Source organism: Diceros bicornis, chromosome 18 (assembly GCF_020826845.1).
Source record: "Diceros bicornis minor isolate mBicDic1 chromosome 18, mDicBic1.mat.cur, whole genome shotgun sequence".
NCBI lineage: Eukaryota > Metazoa > Chordata > Mammalia > Perissodactyla > Rhinocerotidae > Diceros > Diceros bicornis.
In genome coordinates this window covers 17,148,386-17,170,979 of record NC_080757.1, presented here as the reverse complement: position 1 = coordinate 17,170,979, position 22,594 = coordinate 17,148,386, and the positions used below count along the sequence as shown (strand labels likewise).

At 52.9% G+C, this 22,594-nt stretch overlaps 1 protein-coding gene across 2 annotated transcripts in view; it reads left to right on the top strand.

Moving 5' to 3' along the window:
- Positions 1-22,594, top strand: part of ABR (ABR activator of RhoGEF and GTPase) — a 180,536-nt gene that overhangs the window by 23,334 nt on the left and 134,608 nt on the right. The window contains exon 1 of one of the 2 annotated variants that reach the window (XM_058560161.1): positions 18,861-19,140. The exons of the other annotated variant lie outside the window; for it this stretch is intronic. Coding sequence (XP_058416144.1) covers positions 19,080-19,140 — 61 coding nt within the window. The 5' untranslated portion in view covers positions 18,861-19,079. Of the gene's footprint in view, positions 1-18,860; positions 19,141-22,594 lie in introns of those variants that run through there. 2 annotated transcript variants of the gene reach the window in all.

The window sequence follows — 22,594 nt, the reverse complement described above, 5'->3', positions numbered from 1 at the left end:
TCCAGTCCTTTTATGGCACACGTACAAGTATGTGTGTCTAATTTGTGCATTGTTTCATTTATTGTCTCAACAACCATAGAGGTTAGTATTATTAACCCCATTTTATGGATGAGAAAACTGAGGTCTAGAAGGTTGGGTGATGTGCCAAGGGGCCCACAGCTAATCAATTTGAACCCATGTTTCGTTTTGAAAAGAGCCAATGCCTCTTTTTCAGGAGATCGAGGCACTACTCCTGAATAAATGAATGAATGAGTCTTGCTCAGTGGTGTATTTCTTACAAACCCAAAATAGTCTGAGGGAGTCCCAAGGAACACTGGGCTCTCTCAGCTCTGCTCTCTCTCCTGTAGCAGCTGTCCTTTGGGAGACCTGAGTAGGCCAGCCTTTGCCTGATAATCTGAATTTCAGGCGACCCTCGTCTGGATAGCAGATCTTCCCTTTTGCTAGGACGTTTTAGCCCTGTGAAGAGACATCCTTGAAGTGCCACCAGGAAAGGTTTTCAGGTGCTCGGGACGCTAACGGTTCCCCAGCGTGTCCCTGGGGGAAATCCCGGAGACTCTGGCGGTGGCCTCAGTCGGGATGAGCTGGGGGAGAAGCCAAGAGGAAGTGGGCGGGCCCGGCGCCTGGCGCAGGTGGGCGTGCGCTTTCTCGCTCATTCCCTTCCGCTCCAGGGATTTCCCCAGGGGACCCGGCCTCGAGGCCAGGAAACGGAAACTCTTTAATCTATTTCTTTGTTTTAAAGCCAGAATAAAGAGTTGGAGCTGGTTTCACCTCCCACGTCGGCCAGCGCCTCCCAGAATGTCCACCGCTTCCTTCTGGTCACTTGGCTGAGGCGTGGCAGGACCCACACCAATGCCACACCCCCTGGTCGGTCCCTTCGCACGGTATTGGGGAGAGCCTGGGCCGCCCTTCACCCCCCACGGTGCCGAGAGTGTAGACGGGCCCCCGGAGTGTTGCGGCATCTGCCTTCTTGCACGAGTCACAGAAACGAGGCCCCCGGCCCGGAATGCATTTGCTTCGCAATGACTGCGTAAACCGCAGAAACCGAGGCCGCCTCCCACGCCCGGCTCCTGGAGCAGTGGGCCGCTACGGCGCTTCTGATTTGATGTTGGATTGCTCATGCGTGCAGGCAGAGGCTACACTGGTGCCCCGCGAGGCTTGGTTGCTGGGGCTCAATTTCACGTTTAAATGCTGCAGCCCTGTCAGGTCCCAGGAGCCTGCAGCCCCGCCCCATCCGGCCCCGCCTCCTGGGAGCTGTCGGGGAGCCCTGCCGGGTCCGAAGCCCCGTCCAATGGGCCTCCGCGGGAACCGCTGCTCACTTGGGCTAATGGAGAAACTAACGGGGCGAGGAGGCCTGAATTTACCCTTTTCGCAAGCAGCTGGGCCTCCTGGTTGAAACGAGAGGGCCATTTGTCTTCAAGCCAACTGTTTCCAGCCACAGTGTTTCTAAACGCTAAACCTAGGGACGTTTTCATCCAGGGTCTGCGGATTAGGAATGGATGATTATGAATCATCTTCCCTTCCTAACAGGATCAAGTTGCATGCAACATTTACCAAGGGCTAATATGTGAAAACATGAAACGGGCATTATACACTTCGTGGCACACCATAGCCGGGGTCCTTCACAAGAGGCCTGGGGAGTTGGGTCTCCTTGTCCTTAAATGTGACTTCATCGCGCGCGCGCGCGCGCGCGCGCGCGTGTGTGTGTGTGTGTGTGTGTGTGTGTGTGTGTGTGTTCCTGGCATATTTGTGTTTGGGGCCTGTTTGCTGAACAGTATGTGAAAAGGCAGCCGGGATACCCTTCAATTTGCAAGTTAGAATGAGCCATCACATTGAAGTCCAAGATGAGTAATAGAAATAGACTGGAGATTTCCTTTTTAGTGTGTGGGGCTCTAGTAGGGCTGAATCTGTTACTATAAGAGGTCCTTCTGGATTGCAGCATGTCCCTGTTATAATACTCAGACGTGCCCTAAATTTATTGTGTGTGTGTGTGTTTGGATGGGTACACACTAATTTCTGATTTTGAGAAGATGTTTTTCTTGGTCCAACATTTTGATTTAATGTTTACTCTGGATAATCCAAGGTTTACAATTTTAACATAAAATTATGCGTATATCTTTTTTTCTTTGAACACAGACACTTCAGCCTCAGTTTCTCTTGTGCTCAGGGAGGGTGCTGTACCTTGGTGCCTTGGAGAAAATTCTGTTTGTCAGGAGAGTTTATACTGTACTCAACCTTTCAATTTCCATTGTTCTTGAAATCTGTCAAGGACTTTTAGCAATCTAGAGGCTCATCGCTCTCAAGCATGACAGCCCTGAATTGAAGGCGTGGGGATTGTTTTTCTAGACGGATCTTCTTTTTCTTATTCTAGCGGCTATTGAATAGCAAAGTATGGAGGGGCACACTTCTGAGAAAGAGGGGGTTGCTTTGACTCTTTTAGAAGTGCTAATAATTAACTCTGCAATGACAATGGGACACCTCCAGAAAACAAAGGGTGTGGTTAGGCTTTGGTAACCTCAGCACAACTCACAGTATCTTTTCACTAGGCTTGCTGTAGTCTTGCGGGGGGGGGGGGGGGGGGGGGGGGGCGGGGGGGGGCGGGGGGGGGCTGTTTCACTTTTTTCCTCGTTTTGGCCCTCAGGAAAGAGGTGTAGTGTGTGTGTGTGTGCGCATGTGTGCATGCATGTGCTCGTGCGCAAAGCTCAACCAACATAATGATAATAGCCAACACTGCCTGAGTGCGTCTGATGGAGCAGCCACTGTGCTGGGTGTCTTGCATCCACTATCTCATTTGATCCTCTCAACCGTCTCAGTTGAGGCAGTTAGGAAAAGAGTTTTAATAGTGAAATTAATTGTGTATAATTCTGGTATGTTAGGGTTGTGGAATTACTATCCTCATTTTACAGTGAAACTGAGACTGAGAGAGGTTAAATTATTGAAGGACATCAGGTCTTGAGCCCTGATCTGTTTTGTCTCCAGAACCCACATCCTGACCTAAACCATTAAAGTCTGCATCTGAAACAGCAGCAGCCCAGAAACTGGCCCCATGAAGCTACTGCTGATGTGAGCAGCTTTGGGTGATGCTGCTGCATGCAGGGGACCGAAGCTCCTGGCAGCAGTGCCCAGGGGAATTAGCAGGTATCTTTACCCCCGGGCACCTGGGATGGGAGGATGGGTTAACCCAAGCGGGGAGCATCAGGGGAGCATCAGAGGAGAGCTGCTACTGTGTTGGTGGTTCTGCTTTTGTAAAAGTAAATATCAGTCTCCACCTTGGCCGGGAAACAGGAACCTTTTGACAAGATTGGTATAACTGATATCTGGCCCAAGCCATGGCATTTCCTCCAGGCTATCAATTTTGCTTTTTCAGCAGCCATGCCCAGCAGATAGAGTGTCCTCCTGGGAAGCGTGCCCTCAGCCCCATTGTCTGAGTGTGCAGGTGAATTCACCTGGACATTGCCTCATTTCACCTGCTATGTGGGCTGGGATTGCTGCCTTAGAGGAGGTTTCATTGATTTTATTTCGGCAGCATGAGGGCTTCTAAAATCAGAAATGCTTGTGAAGCCTGTGGCCACTTGGGAGGGTTTGTTAGAAGTAGAAGCTCATCTCCCCACTCCCCATCCCAATGTGCCTAGAATGGGTTGAAGGTGTGGGGAAATACTGATGTCTCGGTCTCAAGGTGGCTGGGCAAGTCATGCGGCAGTGGGATGCCCCCCTCACCTCTGACCACTGACAGCTTGGTGTGCTTACCCCAGTGTGCTGTGCAAACACTGGCATTTCCTGCGTATGCCACGATGTGACCAAGATTGGAAAGCACTTGTCTCTCCTGTCCTCCTGAGATTGGAATGGCAAACCCAGCACTCCATCCACTTTGTCCCCATCAGGGGTTAGGACTCAAGCAGTCAAGCAGTGAACTGAACTCAAACCTAACTTTCTCTTTACAGTTCTCCCTACACCTCCCTCCTCTCCTCCTCCTCAGTTTCCACTGCTGAAGGACCGATGTCACTGCTGCAGCCCCTCCTGAGGCAGGTGCATAGCCCTGGCCAACCCCAAGACCTCCTTCTAATCTCAAAGGTGTCACCCAGCCCCGAGGAAGGAAGAGGCCTGTGGCCCTGTCGGGAGCAGTTCTCAGCTTCCTACTGAGGACTCTACAGATGAGACTTTCTCTCTGGTATCCCTGGATGGCTGACAAGTGGGTGAAGGAAGCAGAGGCATCTCACTTGCACTGTGAACAAACTTGATGATGAACTAGAGTCTGCCCGGGGCTCGTCTTTGTGTATGGGGGCCGAGGAGGCCCTGAGCGAGTGAGGTCATAGCTCATCCGGCTAGCACTTGCTCTGCTGGACGTCACAGGACAGGGGGAGAGAATGAAGCCTGGACTGGCCAAGGACCAGTGGCTGAGACATTCCTGAGCGCCATCTGGAGGGCCGCTTTGATTGTAGCTCTGTCAAGACCCCCATTGCATGCATACCAAAAGAGACTGGAAAATGCTAATGGGGTGGTGCATTTACGGATCACATTTTACTCTTTTATTGTCTAAAAAATTTTACTGCGGCTTTATTACTTTTACAACAGAAAAAAATTGAGTAAACTTATAGTTAAAAATAAAACCCAACAGCCTATATGCTTCACACCTTCCATGCGCTCTTTTGATGGCATGTGAAATGCATACAGATGAGCAAATGACGGTGCTATTTGCAGTGTGGCTTCTGAGCCACAGCTGGGGTGTTCTTCACAGCAGGACCTTGACACGGTTCATGTTCCCCCTCCTTCCCTGCCACCTGCAGAGCTAGAGAGAATTTGTTTCCAGAACAAGGTGTCTGGGACCCTGACCACTCTTGAGCGAAGCTCCTTGGAACCAGGCACCTTTGCTTGAAGGATCAGGCAGGCCACATGGGAAGCCAGCTGCTGTTGGTGTCTCAGGCCATGTTCTCCTCTTCCTTTTTGGTCCTCAAAGGCACATTAGAAATCAGCAGAAGTGCTGCCTTGGGTAGATGTGCCCACGTTTACTAAGGTTGGGGTTAGTGGTCTTTGTAGGAAGTCAAGGTTCTTTGGGAGCCTGGAAGAAAGTGTGGCCTGCTTGCGTGTGTGGCCTCTGAGAGACAGCAGCAGGGAGCCAGGAGCTCCGGGGCCAGAGCTTCTCTGTGGCTGCTTCCTCATCTGTGGTTAGTTGTGGTGGGAGGCAAATAGGGTCTCTTACAAAAGCAGCCCTTCTACCTCCAGAAAAAAACCAGCTCAGCCTCCCTAAGGGCCCTCAGAGCTCTAACCCCCATGTGGAGGCTCTGGCCGGCCAGGTGCAGCAGCAGCTGAGGTTCCTGTCTCAGGCCTGTAGCGTGGCTTTGCTCCCACAGTTAGTAGGGTGCATTTGCCCCAAGAGCCAAGGATCTGAGGGGCAGAGCAGGCCTGGAGCCAGGTCCAGCTGGTAGTAAGAGGAGGCACCATGTCCTTTCTGGCCTGTACGGAGTGGTTGCTACTGTCTTCTGCTTTGGGCTGCCTGACATAGAGCCCATGTGCAGGGGCCACCCACAAAAGAGACTGCTCTCTGGGGAAACTGAAAACCAAGTCGTGATCTCCTTTGAGGCTGCACTGGTCTCCGCCGAGTGGTCCCAAGTTCTCTGGGATGTTGGCTGCAGGGAGTGGGGAGCCACCACCCAAGGCTCGGGGGTCCAGGAGATGGGACTCTTCCTAGCGCCCTTCCCCCCTCTGCTGGTGACCTGCAGCTACGCTTATGTGACAAGCATGTGGCTTCCTGGAAGAAAGAAACTTGCATAATCAGAAATAGGAACCTGGAAAATAACTCGGGGGCATGTAAGGAGTTGGGCAATGAGTTGTCTAGAAGACTTTGGGCCATGAGAGGAGGGTTAGGGTGAGGAATCAGGTTTCATCTGAGTCATGGCTGAGATCTAGGGAGGTCTCTAAAGCTTGAGACTTCCAAGGGGTCAGGAGGCAGAAGGACAGTGTCTTCCTGTCTGTGACCTGTCAGACTAGAAATTGGGCATGGGGCTCACCCTGGAAGGGGGTGGGCAGGGGCAGACAGTTGAAATCACTCAGCATGAAGCTGAGGCTTCTGCAGCTCCAAGTCTTCAGCCATCCCCCTCTCCACCCCGGACCGTGAGATCAGGCCCCGCTTCCTGGTGGCTCCAGAAAGGAATGATTCTCTTTAAGTGCCCCTTACAATACTCAGCTGAGCCTGGGCCAGGCAGGGCTGGGGCTGCCTTTTGTGGGAGAGATGCCTCAGAGATTCCATAACCCCTGCAGCATAGGAAAGTGCTTCTGCCCAGGTGGCCCTGCGGGGGAACCAAAATTCCTCAGAGCCTTTGACCTTTGAGGTTCTGTGGGAAGGTTTCTCAGAAGTGGAGGGCCCTTCCTTAGGAAAGTGAATCTCTTATACCTCACCATGTGGTGTTATCTTCCCCCAGGGCCTCTAGCTCTATTCAGAGCACAGAGAATTTTTGAGAAAGTTCTAAGTGTACTGGTCCATTTCCTCAGGGTCAAGGCAGTGGAGACATGAAAATTTGGGTAAGGCAGGTGGTAGAGTTGATACCCCATTTTCTCTTGCATTCCCTGAGAGGTTCGCTAAGGGATTATTTTCCTTAAAGTGCTCCTTACAATACTTGGCTGAACCTGGGCCAGGCAGGGCTGGGGGCTGCTTTTGTGAGAGACATACCCCAGAGACTAGATAACCCCTGTGGCACTGGAAAACACCCTTACACCAGGGACACTCCAGGTACAGGTCTTATGCACAAGGAGTAGTCGAAAGACCCAAGAGTTTGTCAGACTTCAGTTGAGGAGAAAGAGGGTGGAAGTACATCGTTGTGTCTTCTCTGCCCTGCAGCATCCCCCTGGAGAGTAGCTTTAAGAGCTCTGCTGGTAAATTCATGTTAGGGTCAGGTGCCAGTGTTGCCTAGGATGCCCGGGAACTCAGCTCCCTCGCCAGTAAAGAATCTTGTGATGTCAAAGGCTAGGATGCTCTCTGTGGCGTCGTGACTGGTGGACGGGCATAGTCGTGTGTTGGGTGTCTTAGCTCAGGCTGCTGTAACAAATACCATAGACTGGGTGGCTTAAACAATAGGCATTGATTTCTCACAGTTCTGGAGGCTAGGAAGTCCAAGATCAAGGTGCCAGCACGGTTGAGTTCTTGGTGAGGGCTCTCTTCCTGGCTTGCAGTCGGCCACCTTCTCACTGTGTCCTCATGTGGGGGAGAGAGAGCGCTCTGGTCTCTTCCTCTTCTTGTAAGGGCACTAATCCTATCATGGGTGCCCTACCCTCATGGCCTCATCTGAACCTAATTACCTCCCAAAGGCCTCACCTCCAAATACCTTCACATTGAGGATTAGGGCTTCAACCTGTGAATTTGGGAGGGACACAAACATTCAGTCCATAACAGTGGTTGGGAACGTGGGCTCTGGACCCAGCCAGATCCGTGTGTGAACTTGGCTCTACCACTTACTAAAGGTATGGCCTTGAGCCTCTTCTATAAAGTCGGGATAATGATTGTGTCTTCCAGGGCTGGCCCCGTGGCTTAGCGGTTAAGTGCGCGCACTCCACTACTGGAGGCCCGGGTTCGGATCCCCGGCGCGCACTGACGCACCGCTTCTCCAGCCATGCTGAGGCCACGTCCCACATACAGCAACTAGAAAGATGTGCAACTATGACATACAGCTATCTACTGGGGCTTTGGGGGAAAAAAAGGCGGAAGATTGGCAATAGATGTTAGCTCAGAGCTGGTCTTCCTCAGCAAAAAGAGGAAGATTAGCACGGATGTTAGCTCAGGGCTGATCTTCCTCACAAAAAAACAAAAAAAATGATTGTGTCTTCCATATAGTGGTAGCATGTATTAAAAGTTAGAGTGAGGGGCCGGCCCGCTGGCACAAGTGGTTGGGTGCACACGCTCCGCTGCAGTGGCCCGGGGTTCGCTGGGTTGGATCCTGGGGCGCACCGACACACCGCTTGTTAAGCCATGCTGTGGCAGCGTCCCATATAAAGTAGAGGAAGATGGGCACAGATGTTAGCCCAGGGCCAGTCTTCCTCAGCAAAAAGAGGAGGATTGGCATTGGATGTTAGCTCAGGACTGGTCCTCCTCGCAAAAAAAAAAAAAGAGTGACGTAAAAACAGAGAGTAGATTGATGGTTACCCCAGGGGTGGGGGAAATGGGGGATGTTGGTGAAAGGATACAAACTTTCAGTTATAAGATGAATGAGTTCTGGGGATCTAATGTACAGCATGGTGACTGTAGTGAACAGTATTGTGTTGTACACTTGAAATTTTCTCAGAAAGTAGATCTTTTTTATTTATTTATTTATTTATTTATTTATTTAGTGAGGAAGATTAGCCCTGAGCTAACATCGTTGTCAATCCTCCTCTTTTTGCTGAGGGAGACTGGCCCTGAGCTAACATCTGTTCCCATCTTCCTCCACTTTATGTAGGACGCCTCCACAGCATGGCCTGACAAGCGTGCGTCGGTGTGCGCCTGGAATCCGAACCCGGGCCGCCAGCAGCGGATCGCGCGCACTTAACCGCTAAGCCACCGGGCCGGCCCCAGAAAGTAGATCTTAAATGTTCTCACCACACACACACAAAAAAGATAACTGTGAGGTAATGGATATAACTAACCTTATTGTGGTAATCATTTCACAAAACATACTTATATCAAATCATCATGTTGTAAACCTTAAACTTACGCAATGTTATTTATCAATTATATCTCAATAAAGCTGGGAACAAAGAAGTTAGAGTGAAAGTAATGCACTTAACACAGTGCCTAGAACACAAATATTGGTGAAGCCAGGGACACGTTGACCGAAGGGCTTTCAGTAACTGGATGCCTCCACCCACAAACTCACAGGGAGGGGAAGTGGATGTTAAACCTTTGTGAGCATTTCCTGGGAGGTGTCCCAGAAAGGCTTCTTTATAAACACAGGCCTAAGAAAAGCTGCCAGTTCTGCTGTGTCCCTGAATTCATGCTAAGGCTGCACGTTATATTAGCAACAGTCTGTATTTTTGCCCAGTTCCCAAAAGAACCTTCTCCGCCAGTCATCCATTCTAGTTCCCTCTTCACCCCCATTTTTACCTCTGTGTAATTGTGTATGCCTTTCCTTCCCCCTAGAATGCCCTGCCTCCTCACTCCACCATTTTTGCCAATGAAATATGAGGTGTCCTTCCAGGCCCCGGGTCAAACACGCTTCCTCCAAGAAGCATTTAGTCATCAACTCAGCTTGCAGTGGTGAGGCCCACCCTCCTCCCATAACATGCTGCCCAGACCACTCTCTGGACCTGCCAGGCACTGCTTTGCCCCTTGGTGACTTCTGGGCATGTCTCAAATCCGCTATCATAGTATCCTGGGCAAAGGAACTCAGTATTATACAGTGGGTGTATCACGGGTGTCACGGGTGTCATATTTGCGGATTCAACCAATCACAGATCAAAATTTCACTGTTGGTTGAATCCGCGGATACGAAGGGCCGGCTGTATTCATTGTACACACTACCCCACTTTATATAAGGGACTTGAGCATCCACCAATTTTGGTGTCCGAGGGGGTTCCTGGAACCAATCCCCCGTGGATACCAAGGGACCACTGTATGAGGCTCAGGGAATATTCAATGAGCTATAGAATAACTTTTCTAGCCCTTAAAACCCATGGAACTTCCTGAAATATTGGGGAACTGAGGACTGAGAAAGAAGCAAGTTTTTCCCCTCCTTTATCAGCTATTTATGGTCATCTCTCTCTCAAGGAATCCTAGATGGGACAGCCTTCATCCCTGCATGTCAAGGTGAGGAAACCAAGGCCCAGAGAGGGAATGGGAGTTCCTCAAGGTCACACACCAAGTTAGTGGCAGAGCTGGGACCTGGATTCAGGGTGTGCTCAGTTTAGTGCTCTTTCCCTTCTGTTGGAGAGAGGTAGTGGTATGTTGAGGGGGAAAGACATGGATTCTGGGGCAGTTGGGGGTTACTGTGATACTTCAATGACTTAATACATGCAGAGTCCTTAGATTATCCCTGGCATGGTAAGCAAAATATGAGTATTGCACTCACCTTTATCATTGTTCGTCTGCTCTTCCTTGACGACCACTACCTTCTCCCACCAGGTTTCTTCATTTCAGGGGAGAGAAGAACCCTGAGAGTATTAACTCTGCCAGGACATCCTTACTAGGCAGCAGGTGAGAAGCTGGCAGATAGCTTAGAGAGCTAACCATCTGGGTTACCGACCCTAGTGGCCTAGGGTAATATTTTGGACCATCACAGACTCAAGGCCCAACAAATCAGACCTTAACTAAAAATTGGGTGTTTTATTTGTCTCTTTGTTTCAGTGAAGGGAAAATGAAAAGGAACCTTCTTCCCTTTTTGCAGGTACACAGCAGACCAGGTGAGTCTTAGGCCTGCCCAGTGGTCACCATGGCTCAGTGCAAGCAGCAGCCACAGAGGGTCTGCCCAAGCCCTGTCTGTCTGTCTGTCTGTCCATCTGTCAGACAGCCTGCAGATCCTCTCAAGCTAGGTCCTTGGGAGGACAAGGTCCCCAGAATCAGTTTCCATCATACTTCTCCCATTGCTGAGCTGAAGGCAAGATTTCCCATCTGTCTGGTTAGAGGGGCATCAGTGTCATCACTGGGAGTGGTTGAGTGACAGCTTCAGCCTACAGTCCCCTGGGACAGGGGAGTTCAGCATTGCTGCAGGCAACCAGCATCTTCTTTCTCAGACTCCCAGCATCTTCTTTCTCAGACTCCCAGCATCTGCATCCTACCAGACAACAGGAGGAGAGACAGGATGGGCACGCACCCTGAGACTGCTTTTTCCCAGAGGAGAGCTACAGTTTGCCTCCCTCCTCTAAAAACAAATTTAATTGCAAATGGGACAGGCCCAGGAGAAGGACTCTGTGAATTGAGACCAAAGTTCCCTTAGTGGGCTGAACCATTTCTTGGTTTCTATCCCATTTCCATGTTGGAGTCTGATTGGGTAAAAAGAGTCCAGCATCAAATGCTGGCTGCTTAGCGAGGGAGCCCTGTGCATTGGGGAGTTTTTAGTTGGGATTTCGTGTGAGCAGTTAGAGAATTAATTGGTGCAATGGTTCTCCTGCCCCACATCTGATTCTAGGATCCTGTGTTTTTTCCTGAGTCTTTCTGGAGAGCATGACCATTCTCGACATGGCATCCCAACCAGCCCAGACAGCTGTTGGAGCTGGGCTGGCTGAAGAGTCTGTACTCCCTCATTCCAGGCTCTTTGTGACCAGGAACATATTGGGTCATTCACTCATTCATTTGCTCATTCATTCATTGAAACTACTATTTCAAGGTGCTGGCGTTAAAGTGGTGAAGAAGAGAGATGTGGTTCGTACCCTTTGGGAGCTGTCAGTGTGGCAGAAGAGACAGGCATTGAATGATTTACAGGAGTACTGAGTAATCCTAAATGCTAGTCTGGTGGTCAGGGAAAGCTTCCTAGCAGAAGTGATATTTAAGTTCAGACCAGAGGAAAGAGTAGGCGATATCCAGGCAGAGTTGGGGAAGAGCGTTTTAGCCAGAGATTATCATCCTGTGCAAAAGTTCTGAGAAAGCCAGAGAGAGCAAGGAGGAGAATGTGCCAGATAAAGCTGAAAGGAAGGGAGGGGCCAGGCCACGGGACCTATGTGCCACCAAAAGGATGTAGGTCTTTATTCTGACAGTAATGAGAAGTGCTGTCTGGTTCTGTGGGGTGCTGGGAAACTTTTTCCTCCAATTGATCATTCTAGCTATGATGTTAGCCTCGTGAGCCTGAGACTGCTCAGACCATCAGACCCAGTTCACGTGGGATCACTGTGTGGCTTTCACTCACCATTGCAGCCAGAGTTTCATTCTTTTCCACTCTCCCTTCATTAGAACACGTGACATATGTGTTGGTTTCTCATGTCAGCCACTGGCACCAGACTGTGTTCATGAGACTGAGCTGACCAGCCCAGGACAGGGTGTGGTGAGCTTGGGAAGGGGAAATTAGGAGTCACAAGGTTTCAGGATCAGAACCCGAAAGTGCCTTATGTAAAAGATGGGTGTCCTGGGACAGATTGGGGACAGAGAGCAGGGCTAGGTTGAGTCACTCTCGTGGGAAGGAAGGCGGGGTGGTCCTGTGGGAAAAGAGGATGGCTGGTCTTCTGTGATTTCTTCTCCGAGACTTGGTTCTCTTGCTGGTTCCTAATGGTCTGAGTTAGGCTGCCGGCCTGTCTGCCTCTTCCTTCCAAGGGTCGTGATGCAGGCTGGATGCAAGTGTGTGCCTGGCTTCTCGGGAGGGGCAGACAGGGGCACTGGCAACCCTTGTGAAGGTGGCCTGGGCCAGAGCACCTGGGCCAGATGCCCTCTCTCCACCTTTAAGATTATAAAGGGGACATTTAAGGAAGCACCAAAGGCAGAATGATGGGGAAAAGAAGAACAGAGGGGTATGAGCTTGCCAAGGAACCATCCTCGGTTCCCCCCAACCAAGTAATGTTCTCAACTCTGTTGGCATTTGGGGACAGACATTCTTTGGGACAGTTCTGCAAATTACAGGACATTTTAACATCTCTAGCTTTAAAGTGCACCTATACTGTTTTTTTTTTTTTTTTTTTGGTGAGGAAGATTGTCCCTGAGCTAACGTCTGTGCCAGTCTTCCTCTATTTGTATGTGGGACACCGCCACAGCATGGCTTGAGGAGTGGCGTAGGTCCATCCCTGAGATCAGAACCCGCGAACCCCGGGCCGCTGAGGCGGAGCGCGTGAACTTAACCACTATGCCACCAGGCTGGCCCAGAAAATGCTCCTATACATTTAAAAATACTTCCTGGTGGGGCAATACCAACTATCCCTCCCCTAACTGAGAACCACTATTCCAGTGTTTACGGGGCAGGGTTGTACAGCCGTGCATCAGGTCCTGCAGCTGGCAAGCAGGGAGGCTGGGGAAATCCCCCCATTTGAGAGTATCTTAGGGAAGCTTTTTATTCTTCCCAGGCCACTCCTGGGGGCTCCTGCTGTCTCCTGACCCCAGATGGAGTTCCTCCCGACTTCCCTAACCTCGTTGCTCACAATGGTAACCCACAGCCCTATGCAGAATCTGGTGGGCAAAGCTGAGATTTTAGGGCAGGCATCTCCAGGCCTCTTGGCGGGACTGTGGCCAGGGTGGCAAGACCGCCTCTGGTGGCTGAGGTGCTGCTCTGTTGGGCCACCAGATGGCGCGTGGGAGCCCCCACTGTCTGCCGCAGGACCGCTGGAGGCAGGAGTGACTGCGGAGGGAACTTGCATTAAAGAGGCCTGGTCCTTAAAGAGACACCGCCACACACCGCAAACTTGAACAGTCACCCCAAAGCGAGACTCTGCTGATGACAAGCACCACTGGCTAGGCTCTGATGCTCTGTTGTCCTCATCTTCCTGAATGTTGAGCCGCCACCTCTTGGAGCTGGTCTCCTTGACAGCTGCCCTCAGCCCCTGCGGCCACTCCTGGTCCTGACTGACAGGGCCAGGCTGGCGGGTGGCGTCAGAGCTCCTGGCAGAGCAACGCAGGGCTGGGATGCATCTGCAGAACTCTGGCTGAAAGAACAAGACGCACAGCCAGCTTCAGGGGAGTGGTGACCACAGAAAGGCAGAGGGCCAGCCTGTAAGCTCTGAGCCAGGCTGGACATGCCCTTGCGTCGCTTGGAGCTGATAAAGTTGGAGCCATTGAACTTGGTCTCTGGGTTTTTGGGACTTAGAGGATCCTTCCGTCTTTAATGCTGGCCTCTTTCCAAATGCTGATGGGGATGCTGTGGTAAGTAAATTAGGAAGGGGCTCCAGACCCTACTGTTGAGCCCTTTGATCCTCTCTAGGAAACCTCCTATGTTGACCCCTGGGTGGTGCAGTCTGAGCCATGTCATTGGCCGCCTTCGCTGGGGCTTGGCACGAGACTCGCTTGAAATTGCAGCTTGCTTAGTATAATCTAAGGCAGGGACTCTGCCCAGGATGCTAGACTTGCTGTGGCCCCTGGCCATGGGAGCGGGGCTTCAACACAGCCCCAGGGAAATGTGTGGGGAGCTTCATGGCTTCAGGGACCTGGATGTCACCATGCCTTCTGGCCATGGTGAAGAGGGAGGCAACAAGGAGTGAATGCAGTTCTCTGGCTCACGTCTTGCCAGGGCTGCAGATCTTTCCCATGACTCAAGCTGACACAGAACTTGGGTAGAGAAATGAATAATTGGGGAGTGCTTTGGCTTACTCTATGCCGCCTGTAGATCCCACTGTCTTGCTGGAAAAGCAAAGAGGCTGGGAAGAGACAGGTAGGAAGAGGGCGAAGGACGGAACCGTCAGGCCAAGCCTTCTTCCTTAGAGGTGACCCAGTCGAGGCCTGGGGAATTTCCTTCTTTCTAGGCCCAAGGGGTGAGGGTGAATCTTAGAACAGTAAATGCTGCTTTACTGTACCAAGGCAAAGGAAAGGAAGCTAGTAGCCAGAAACAGGCCACCCCCGGGTCTACTAGGAAGCAGAGTTTGTAGTCCACTGGGGCAGATAGGAAGCCTGGAGGTCATCTGCCTGATCCTCCCGGGTGCCCGCCTACAGCTGTGAAAACTAAGGCTGGAAAAGCTCGAGACTGGCCCAAGGCATAGAAGCAGTGGAGTTTGGCAGGGACTGGAGTTCAGGGACCTGTCATTGGGTTGACTGCATCTAGCTTGTCTCCAGGTCATCTGCCCTGTTGTAGTAGACTCGGTTTTCTTTGGGAACCAGCTCTCTTTTTGCTTAATCATTTGGTGGCCCTGGGGGTTCTGGAATTACGCTGCCTTTCATTCCTCCTGTAGCTCCCGTTTCTTCCTCCCTGAGCTTAACTTCATTCTGTTTATTCATTTATTCACTCATTGCAGCCCAATACAGAGGTGACACACGTGGACTCTGGATTCAGAATCTCAGTTCATTTCCAAGTGTCACCACCTGCTAGCTGGCCAACGGCTTAGCCTTTCTGCTTCTGTGGAATTTGGCTTATTATGAGGATTAAGTGAGATAATCTATACGAAGCACATAGAGCAATGCCTGGCACTTAGGAAGCACTCAATAAATGTTAGCTGTCATTAATTTTATTTATTCAGCATACATTATTGAATGTCCATCTGTTGGGCTTTTGGCAGAAAGCTGATCTGGGGGCATAGTGTGGTTACAGCTGCTTTGGAGGTCTACCTGAGCCTCATTCATCCACTGGGCTGAGCGAGGTAGATACCCCAGTGAAAAAAGATGCAGTCCCAGCTTTTAAAGAGCTGATCTGCCAGGAACGGTCCAAAGTCTTGGATTTTTGGCTATCACCGTTTGTTTTCTGTTTTTTTATTTGAATGCAGAGGGCCCCACCCACGACCGCCTGTACATCCAGCCTCTGCACACTGGTGCTCTCTGCCGGCCCCAGCGTGGGGACAGGTAAATTGATATCATTTTCACCACCTCTGGGTGATCAAGGAAGCAGGGACTCCCGGGGTCTTCCTGTTGTGCGCAGTGGAGCTGGATTGCTAACAGTGAGGAGGGAAGAAGAGCGGAGATACCCAGTTTTGCTTCTAAGCACAGTCACCCTTTTTGCATCCTGGCCAAGTGGCTGGTAGAAGTAAGGGTTGGTGTTGGAGAGGCGGGGAGTAGCACACCCCTTGGAATTAAGGGCAAGGCACTGACCTTCAGAATGGGGTATAGCTCCTTCCCACTCAGCCTCTCATCATCAGCCCAGTGCTCCCGGCAAGGCAACCAGCCCTTAAATCCCCCTTAAATATGGTGCAGAGGCAGGAGCAGGCTGGTCACTGGTCACCACGGGAGGTGGGGAGCTGAGGACAGCATGTGTGCACAGGCCGGAGGCAGGGCTGGGGAAGGTGGAGAGTGTTCACCCAAAGGACTGGTTAGTTAAGTGGTTAGTGCGGGCTTGGAGGACTCGGTGTGATGGGTGCTGATTCAGTGCCTTGGGGTGCATGGGCAGGTCTGCACTTAGCTGAATAAGGGTGGTCTGTCCACAGGAACGCCCCCTGCTGCTCTGACAGACTGGGGTTGCTGGCAGAGCACTTCACTTTTGGCAAAATGCAGATGAGAATGACTTTTTAACTCCTTCCTTCCTGGGATGTGGTATTGGGTCTCCCCCAACCTCCTCCCCACCCTCAGTGCCAGGAATCTGGAGGCTTCTGTTCCAGTCTCAAATAACCCTGGTGCTCAAAGGCTCACACACCTGTCCTATACCCAAGGTTAGAGTCAGGCTGTATGGTGTTACCATCTACTAGAAGCCATCCAGTAAAGGCATCAAGGGATCTTGAAGTAACTGCCCTTTCTCGGGACACATATGTGTGAGACAGGTGCATAGTGATGGAAAAGGCCAGAAGGTTTTCCTAGAAGGTAGTTTCTAACCCATGGGCCAGCAAAGATTTCCAGGGACCTTTGCCACCCTGCTTTCACCAGTCAGCTGACAGTGGTGGCAGCACAGATGGCATTTAAGAGCATGAGTAGACAGCCAGGGTTCAAGCCCCAGCCCTCCACTTACTATCTGGGCAATGCCTCAGCTGCTCAGTGCCTCAGTTTTCTCATCTGGAAAATGGGGGGAACTGAGATAACAGTGAGGTTCACAGTGAGATAATCTTGTAAACAAAGCACTAAGATCCAAGCAGGTGCGCAGTAGGCACTCTGTTAATTATTAGAAGTGTTTCTCCTATTGCCTCCAAGATTCTTCTCTCCCTCTATCCTATATTGTATTCTGGAGTGGGAGGTCCAGGACAGGATGGACAGAATGTAGGAAAAAAGCAAACTATGGCAACGCTAAGGAGAGCAACTGTTAACATTTTAGCTTGAAAAATGCTGAAAATAGCTTGTTCAAGCTTTTGTAGATAAAAATGTAAAATGTATGCAAATGTATGTGACTCACAGAGAAACATACATCCATGGCATCCTCACAGTTGGGACCCGGATGTGGCCATCAGGAGTGCAGAGAGGGCCCAGGCTGCCTTGGTGGTGGTGGTGGTAGTTGGGGAGGGGGCAGTGCTGCTGTTTCCACCCTTCTGGGTTCTGTGCCTTCTGCTAGCTCCATGTGGGAAGAAGAGAGGCCCTGGGCCCCTCACTGCTCCTCCGCTCTCACCATCCTCCCTCTCGTTCCTCCAAGAGCCCATTTGCTTCCTCTGCCATCCTGGCTCTATTTCTGGAGCATCTCATTGGAGATGCACGCCCCCTCTCTGCTGAGCTCCAGGTGCCTCCTTGGTCCTCCCAGTCTTGTGTGCAAGTCAGAGATGGTGGGAGGGTGACAGCTGAGTAGGGAGGGGCCACAAGAGACAGAGCCAGAGCCTGAGGCAGGAGGGCTGGGTGGGGGAGAGCAGAGTGGTCTTGGGGAGGGGCCAGTGCGGCCAATGTTACCTCATGGTTGAAAAACACCCACTGTAGCCACCTGTGGAGGCTTTCTACACCCCAGAGCAACTTCCCCTGCACCTCCCAGGGGCTCACCTGACCTGCTGTGAGCTGGTGGCTACCATCTCTCCTCGGGCAGCTCTGGAGGCCTGGACCCAAGCAGCTGCAGGGGCTGGGTGCAGGCTTCCTTCCAGCATCAAGGGTACGTCTGCTTCTCCCCTTAAGAACAACTAGGTCTGTGCTTGTTCGGAATGATGAGGAGACTCCTCCCCCTAATGCTCTGTGGATGCTAACAAGACTGCCCCCCACAAAGGTCAAGGTGAGCTACAAACCCTAGGCCCTAGAGCTAGGTCCCATGAAAGCTATGCCCTTTAAGCTGCTTGGGGCTGGGGGGTGGGGAGGGTCCGCTCCATTATCAGAAACCTCACTTTCTGAGGTGAAAGCAGCATAAATGGCCCAGTGCAGGGTTCCTTTGGTGGGCCCACTGCCTCCCTTTCCTTGGGTTCAGGAGAGGAGCGTCAGCCCCCACTGCCCTGGATGACCCTAGCCTCACTCCCCTCCCCTCCAGTCCCTTCTCCAGAGTCCTTTGGACCAAGAAGGCCTGCAGGAGTGAATCTGCCGCAAAGCCAAGCTGCTTTGGCTCCCATAGAACCAGCACCCAGAAGACAGGCATAAAGCCCTCCTCCACCTCTTCACTACTCTTTGTGGGTCTTAGAAACAATTTTGTTTCTAAAGGTTCTGTTCTCAGAGCCCTCTTGACCCCAGTCTTCCCTCAACTTGTATGTGATTATGCATTCATGGAATGCCTCCTGTGCTGTGGGATCCCCAGAGAAAGCTCCTGGAGGGAACCCAGTGGAGACCCTGGAACCTCTTCTGTACCCCAGTTTGTCCTCCACAGACCCTCATTGACCCCCCCAGCCTCCCGCCTTTCTCCATCCGCTGCCCCTGGTGTGTAGAGCTTTTAGGTCAAGGGTGTTTCAATAGAAGAGGCGCTGTTAAGGTTTGGAAGGAAAGAGTCCCAGGGCGGCCAAAGCTTCCCGCGCGGGCAGAACATTAACCCCTTCGGCGCCGTCCCCCAGGCTTGCCTAGAGGAGGGGCCAGGCAGCCGCACCGGTCCCCGAAACTGCGCTTAGAGATCCTGGGGTGGCAGGTGATGTCACCCCTGCGGGCCCATAGAACTCCCCGCGGCACCTAGTCTGCGGGTCGCCAGAATTCGGCTGAGCCCAGCGAGGGGAGGCAGAGGAGCCTGGGCCGGCGCCGCAGCCCGGAGACCACCGCGGGACCACCCCTCTGTCCCGGGCTGGAGCCCCTCTCGCCCGGGCGTCGGTGGGGGCCTGGGCTGCTCCCCACCCCCCCGCCGGGCTCTGGAGGCGTGCTGCGGCGGGGGAGGGGGCGCGGGAGCCTCGCGCCGATTGGTCGCGGCCCCGCCCCCCGCCCCCGGGCGCCGCGCGGCCCCGGGGAAGTTGCTAGTTGGCGGGCGGGCTGCGGGGCCGCCGCTCCGCGATCCGCTGCGGGGCCGGCCGCGGCCGCAGTGGCCGGAAGGGCTCCCGGGGGCGCTCGCCTGCCCTCGCCCGCCCACCCCTGCCCTCCCGGCGGCTCCGGCTCGCTCCTCCCTGCTACCTGTTTCCCTGCCTCCGCCCGCCTCCACCCCGCGCCCGGCAACTTCGGCCTCCCGGGCTGGCCGCCCCTCCCGGCCGCCCGCGCCCTCCCTCCTTTGTTGTGCGATGAGGGTCGGGTTTCCGATCTGACCGAGCCGCCGCCGCCGCGCCGAGCCGCGGGCATGGAGCCGCTCAGCCACCGGGGCCTGCCGCGCCTGTCCTGGATCGACACCCTCTACAGCAGTACGTGTGCGCTCGGCGGGGAGCCGGGGAGCGGGCCGCGGCGCCCCGACGGCCCCGGGCTTGTCTGGGGAGCCGGGCGCGGGCTGGGGGCTGCGCGCACGGCCGGCCAGGTGCCCAGCGGGCCGGGAGGCGGGGGAGCAGCGTGGGGCCCCCGCATTCGCCCGCAGATGGGGTCCCCAGAGCGGACTGCAAGCGGGTCGGGGGGCGGTGGACCCACGGGGCCGGGAGAGCTTTGTTACCCTGTCCCACCTGTTGTGTGACCGAGCACCCCTCAGGAAGAGGGGAGAGCCCTTGTCGGGCTGCCTCCGCTCCCCGGCCGGCCGCCCCTTCTGCCCACGCTGAAGCAGAAAGGCCATTTTGGCAAAGTCCTTGGCGCCCGAGTTTGCCACCTCAGGGATATCCTGAGGCCGTTGTGTGTTTCGGGGTGGGGGTGGGGTGGGGTGGGAAGGGAGACGGTAGGTGCAGATCTCCGTGGGGGCCGTTGGATGAAGGGGCTGAAAACCTCCGGCTCAGCAGTCTTTCCTGCCAGCCTCATCACCACCCCCACCCTCACACCTCCCCACCCCCAAAAAGAAAAAAACAAACCTCGACTTCTCCACCCCCTCGCTCCCAAATCTGCCGCGATCATGTGATTGCTCCTGCACTGCCGCTGGGGATGTGTAACTGATCTCTCTACGTTCTGGGGGCTTGCGCCGAGCCGTGAGCACCCCCCTCCCCACCCTGCCGTGCTTCGGTGGCTAACGTACTGCCCTCCGCACCCCTCTCTTGAGACCTTCCCCGACCTTTCAGTAATGTCGGAAGAGGGTCCTGCTGGCCCCTGAAGAAGATAGTTAAGTGAATTTCGCCCTTCCTGATCACTTCAGTGGGACCCTCCCACTCTCTCTTGCTGTGTCTCCCAGCCTAGGGCAGGGGCAGGGGGACGGTGTTGGGGGAGGCAGGTTCTGGCTCTGAGCACTGGATGCCGTGGGACATTTTTAAGGGTCAACCTGGCTCAGGTTCCTATGTAACAGTCATGTTAGGGTTAGGACAAGGGCAAAGATGATCCCTTGAATCCCAAGGTCTTGTCCTGGAGGCTCCTTGGTACTCAGCATCCAGCCTCTGACCTCTGTATCCCCTTGGGTCCCTGTCATTCCCCATATCTTCTTCTCCTTCTTCTTCTCCCTCCCTCTCCTCCATCCTTTTTTCCTTCCTTTCCTCCTCCCAGGAGCTCTCCTTGTGATGGTTCTTTCCGCTTTGGTTTTTTAACATCAAAAGGGTAAAGCTGGATCCCCTGGGTGTCGGTCCTGCACCAAGCCCAGCCGCCCAGCCGCTCCATCTGCTCTTGCCCCTGCAGAGGCCAGCATGGGTGGGTGAACATCAGGGCGCATGGCTGTGTGGCGTGGGTGTGCACGTGTGTCTGTGTGAACGGGGGCACACATCTGTTCAGAGCCCTGCTGCAGATCAGCTCCTGACCCGAAGGAAGGATTAGTGACCTCCTCTTAGCTGCGCTTTTGCAAATAAGTCATAACAATGCCTCGCATTCACATACTGCTTATGTTCCTGAATATTTCTGACTCGTTGTGAAACCCAGTACTGGTTTCCAGATTTTCTGAAGCATAGAATCCTATGGAAACCTGTCTCCGGCTTTCTCTCCATTGCCCTGAAGAAGACTCCCTGACCTGATCATTTCTAAGTTTTCTGTCTGCTCCCCCCGCCCCCAAGCAAAATTGCCAGAGGCTGCCTTGAAAATTTCTGACCTGAGGAAGGTGGGACCAGAAAAGGGCATTAGACCAAGGGCCTCTTTGGGGTTGTTCGTTAACCAGCCCTGACTTGGGCAGGCTGGCATCTGAGCTGTCTACTCTGCTGCCCTGGCCTCTGAGCTCCTGGGGCAGCCTAGATGGGGGGGGTGGGGGTGGGAGGGGGGTGCTGACTTGGCAGCAGTGTGAGGAGTCCTTGCCTCTCTCTTCAAAATGGCTTATTTGAGAGCTGTAGAATGAGGCTTCCTGGGGAGGTGCTGTGCAGTCATGTTTGGGCTGTTAGCCATGAAGTTTCCTCTTGACAAGAGCCTAAATTAAAACAAATACCCGGGCTGCCATTTGCCTGTCAGCATGGCTTTGTGGCTCCCAGAGGAAGTTCCTCTGCCTCTTGGGAAGCTGTTGCTTACAAGGCTCACAATCCTGGGGTGACACGTCACCACAAATGCCAAATCCATCAGGAATGATAAAGGGGATATACCCAGGGCACAGGGTGGCCACTGTACTTCTTAGAGATGTGAATGATCCAGTGATAGAGGCTGATCCCAGTAAAAGTGATAACAGCGTCTCCTGAGGACCCACTGTATGCCAGATACCATGCTGGGCACTTTCCACCTGTTCTTTCCAAACCTCACAACTCTGCAAGACGACAGGTGGTCTTATCTCCATTTTACAGAGAGGCTCCGTGAGCTCAGATCATTACCCAGGTCCCATAACTGATCAATGACAAAGCTGGAATTCAGATCATACCCTAAGATGGTCAGGAAGACTTTGAATTTCACCTGGATGTGTCTGAGCTTAGTCAAGGCCTTGAAATATCATGGAATGGGGAACATCTGTCTCTTTGGTCGTCTGTCACAGAGTTCTCCCTGAACTGGTCCAGCAGGGTAAGTGGCCTCAGTGACTCTGACCCCACCCTGTCCATATCTTGCAGGAACCGGGGCCTAGTCCTGGAGGCAAGGCAGGGGTGGGAGAGGCTCTGTCTGAGCTCACTGGGGTCAGTGATTCTCTACTCCTAAGGTGACAGACTGCCCACCAGCCCCTCCCGTCACAGACTTCTTGCCTTTGGAGTTGTCAGCTCATTCTTTCTGGCTTCAGCATCTGTGCCAGGAGGAGTGTACCCACTTCCATTGCAGGTTGATGGTCATTTGATAAGGGAACCCCCTTTCTCCCCTACGGTGGAAGTCCTGAAGGGCTGCGGTGATGGTGATTTGTCTGACTCAAGGAGATGGGTTGGCTCCCAGCTACCAGAGTGATCTGGGACTGATGGAGCAGGGTCTTTGCCTCTGATAAGCTGGAGCGGCAGATGAGGCTTCCAGCCACCCCACATCCTGTCTCCGTACCGCTCATTTTCCCACATTAATGTAATAATGTCAGCTTCGCCCCTCACTGCTTTGCTGAGATTCTTTCCCTGGAGCTGGTGTGATTCTCTCTGCAGAGCTGTGTTCTTTTTGGTTTTGTCTTCTGTATATCTTTCTCTCACTACCCTTTCCACTAAACACTTACCACTTTCTCCTGGTTTTCTTCTATACCGTGGGATTAGGTTGGGTTAAATTAAGTTCTATGGAATTATCTCAAAAGGAGTGAGGGCGGTGCTCTGAAACTTTCTCTGTCCCTCTGAGTGGAGACTGCCCTCTAAATCTATCCAAACTGAAAAGTATAGGTGCCCCAGGCAGGCTAATAATTTGGCACCCCCTCAAATGGGAAATCTATAACTATAT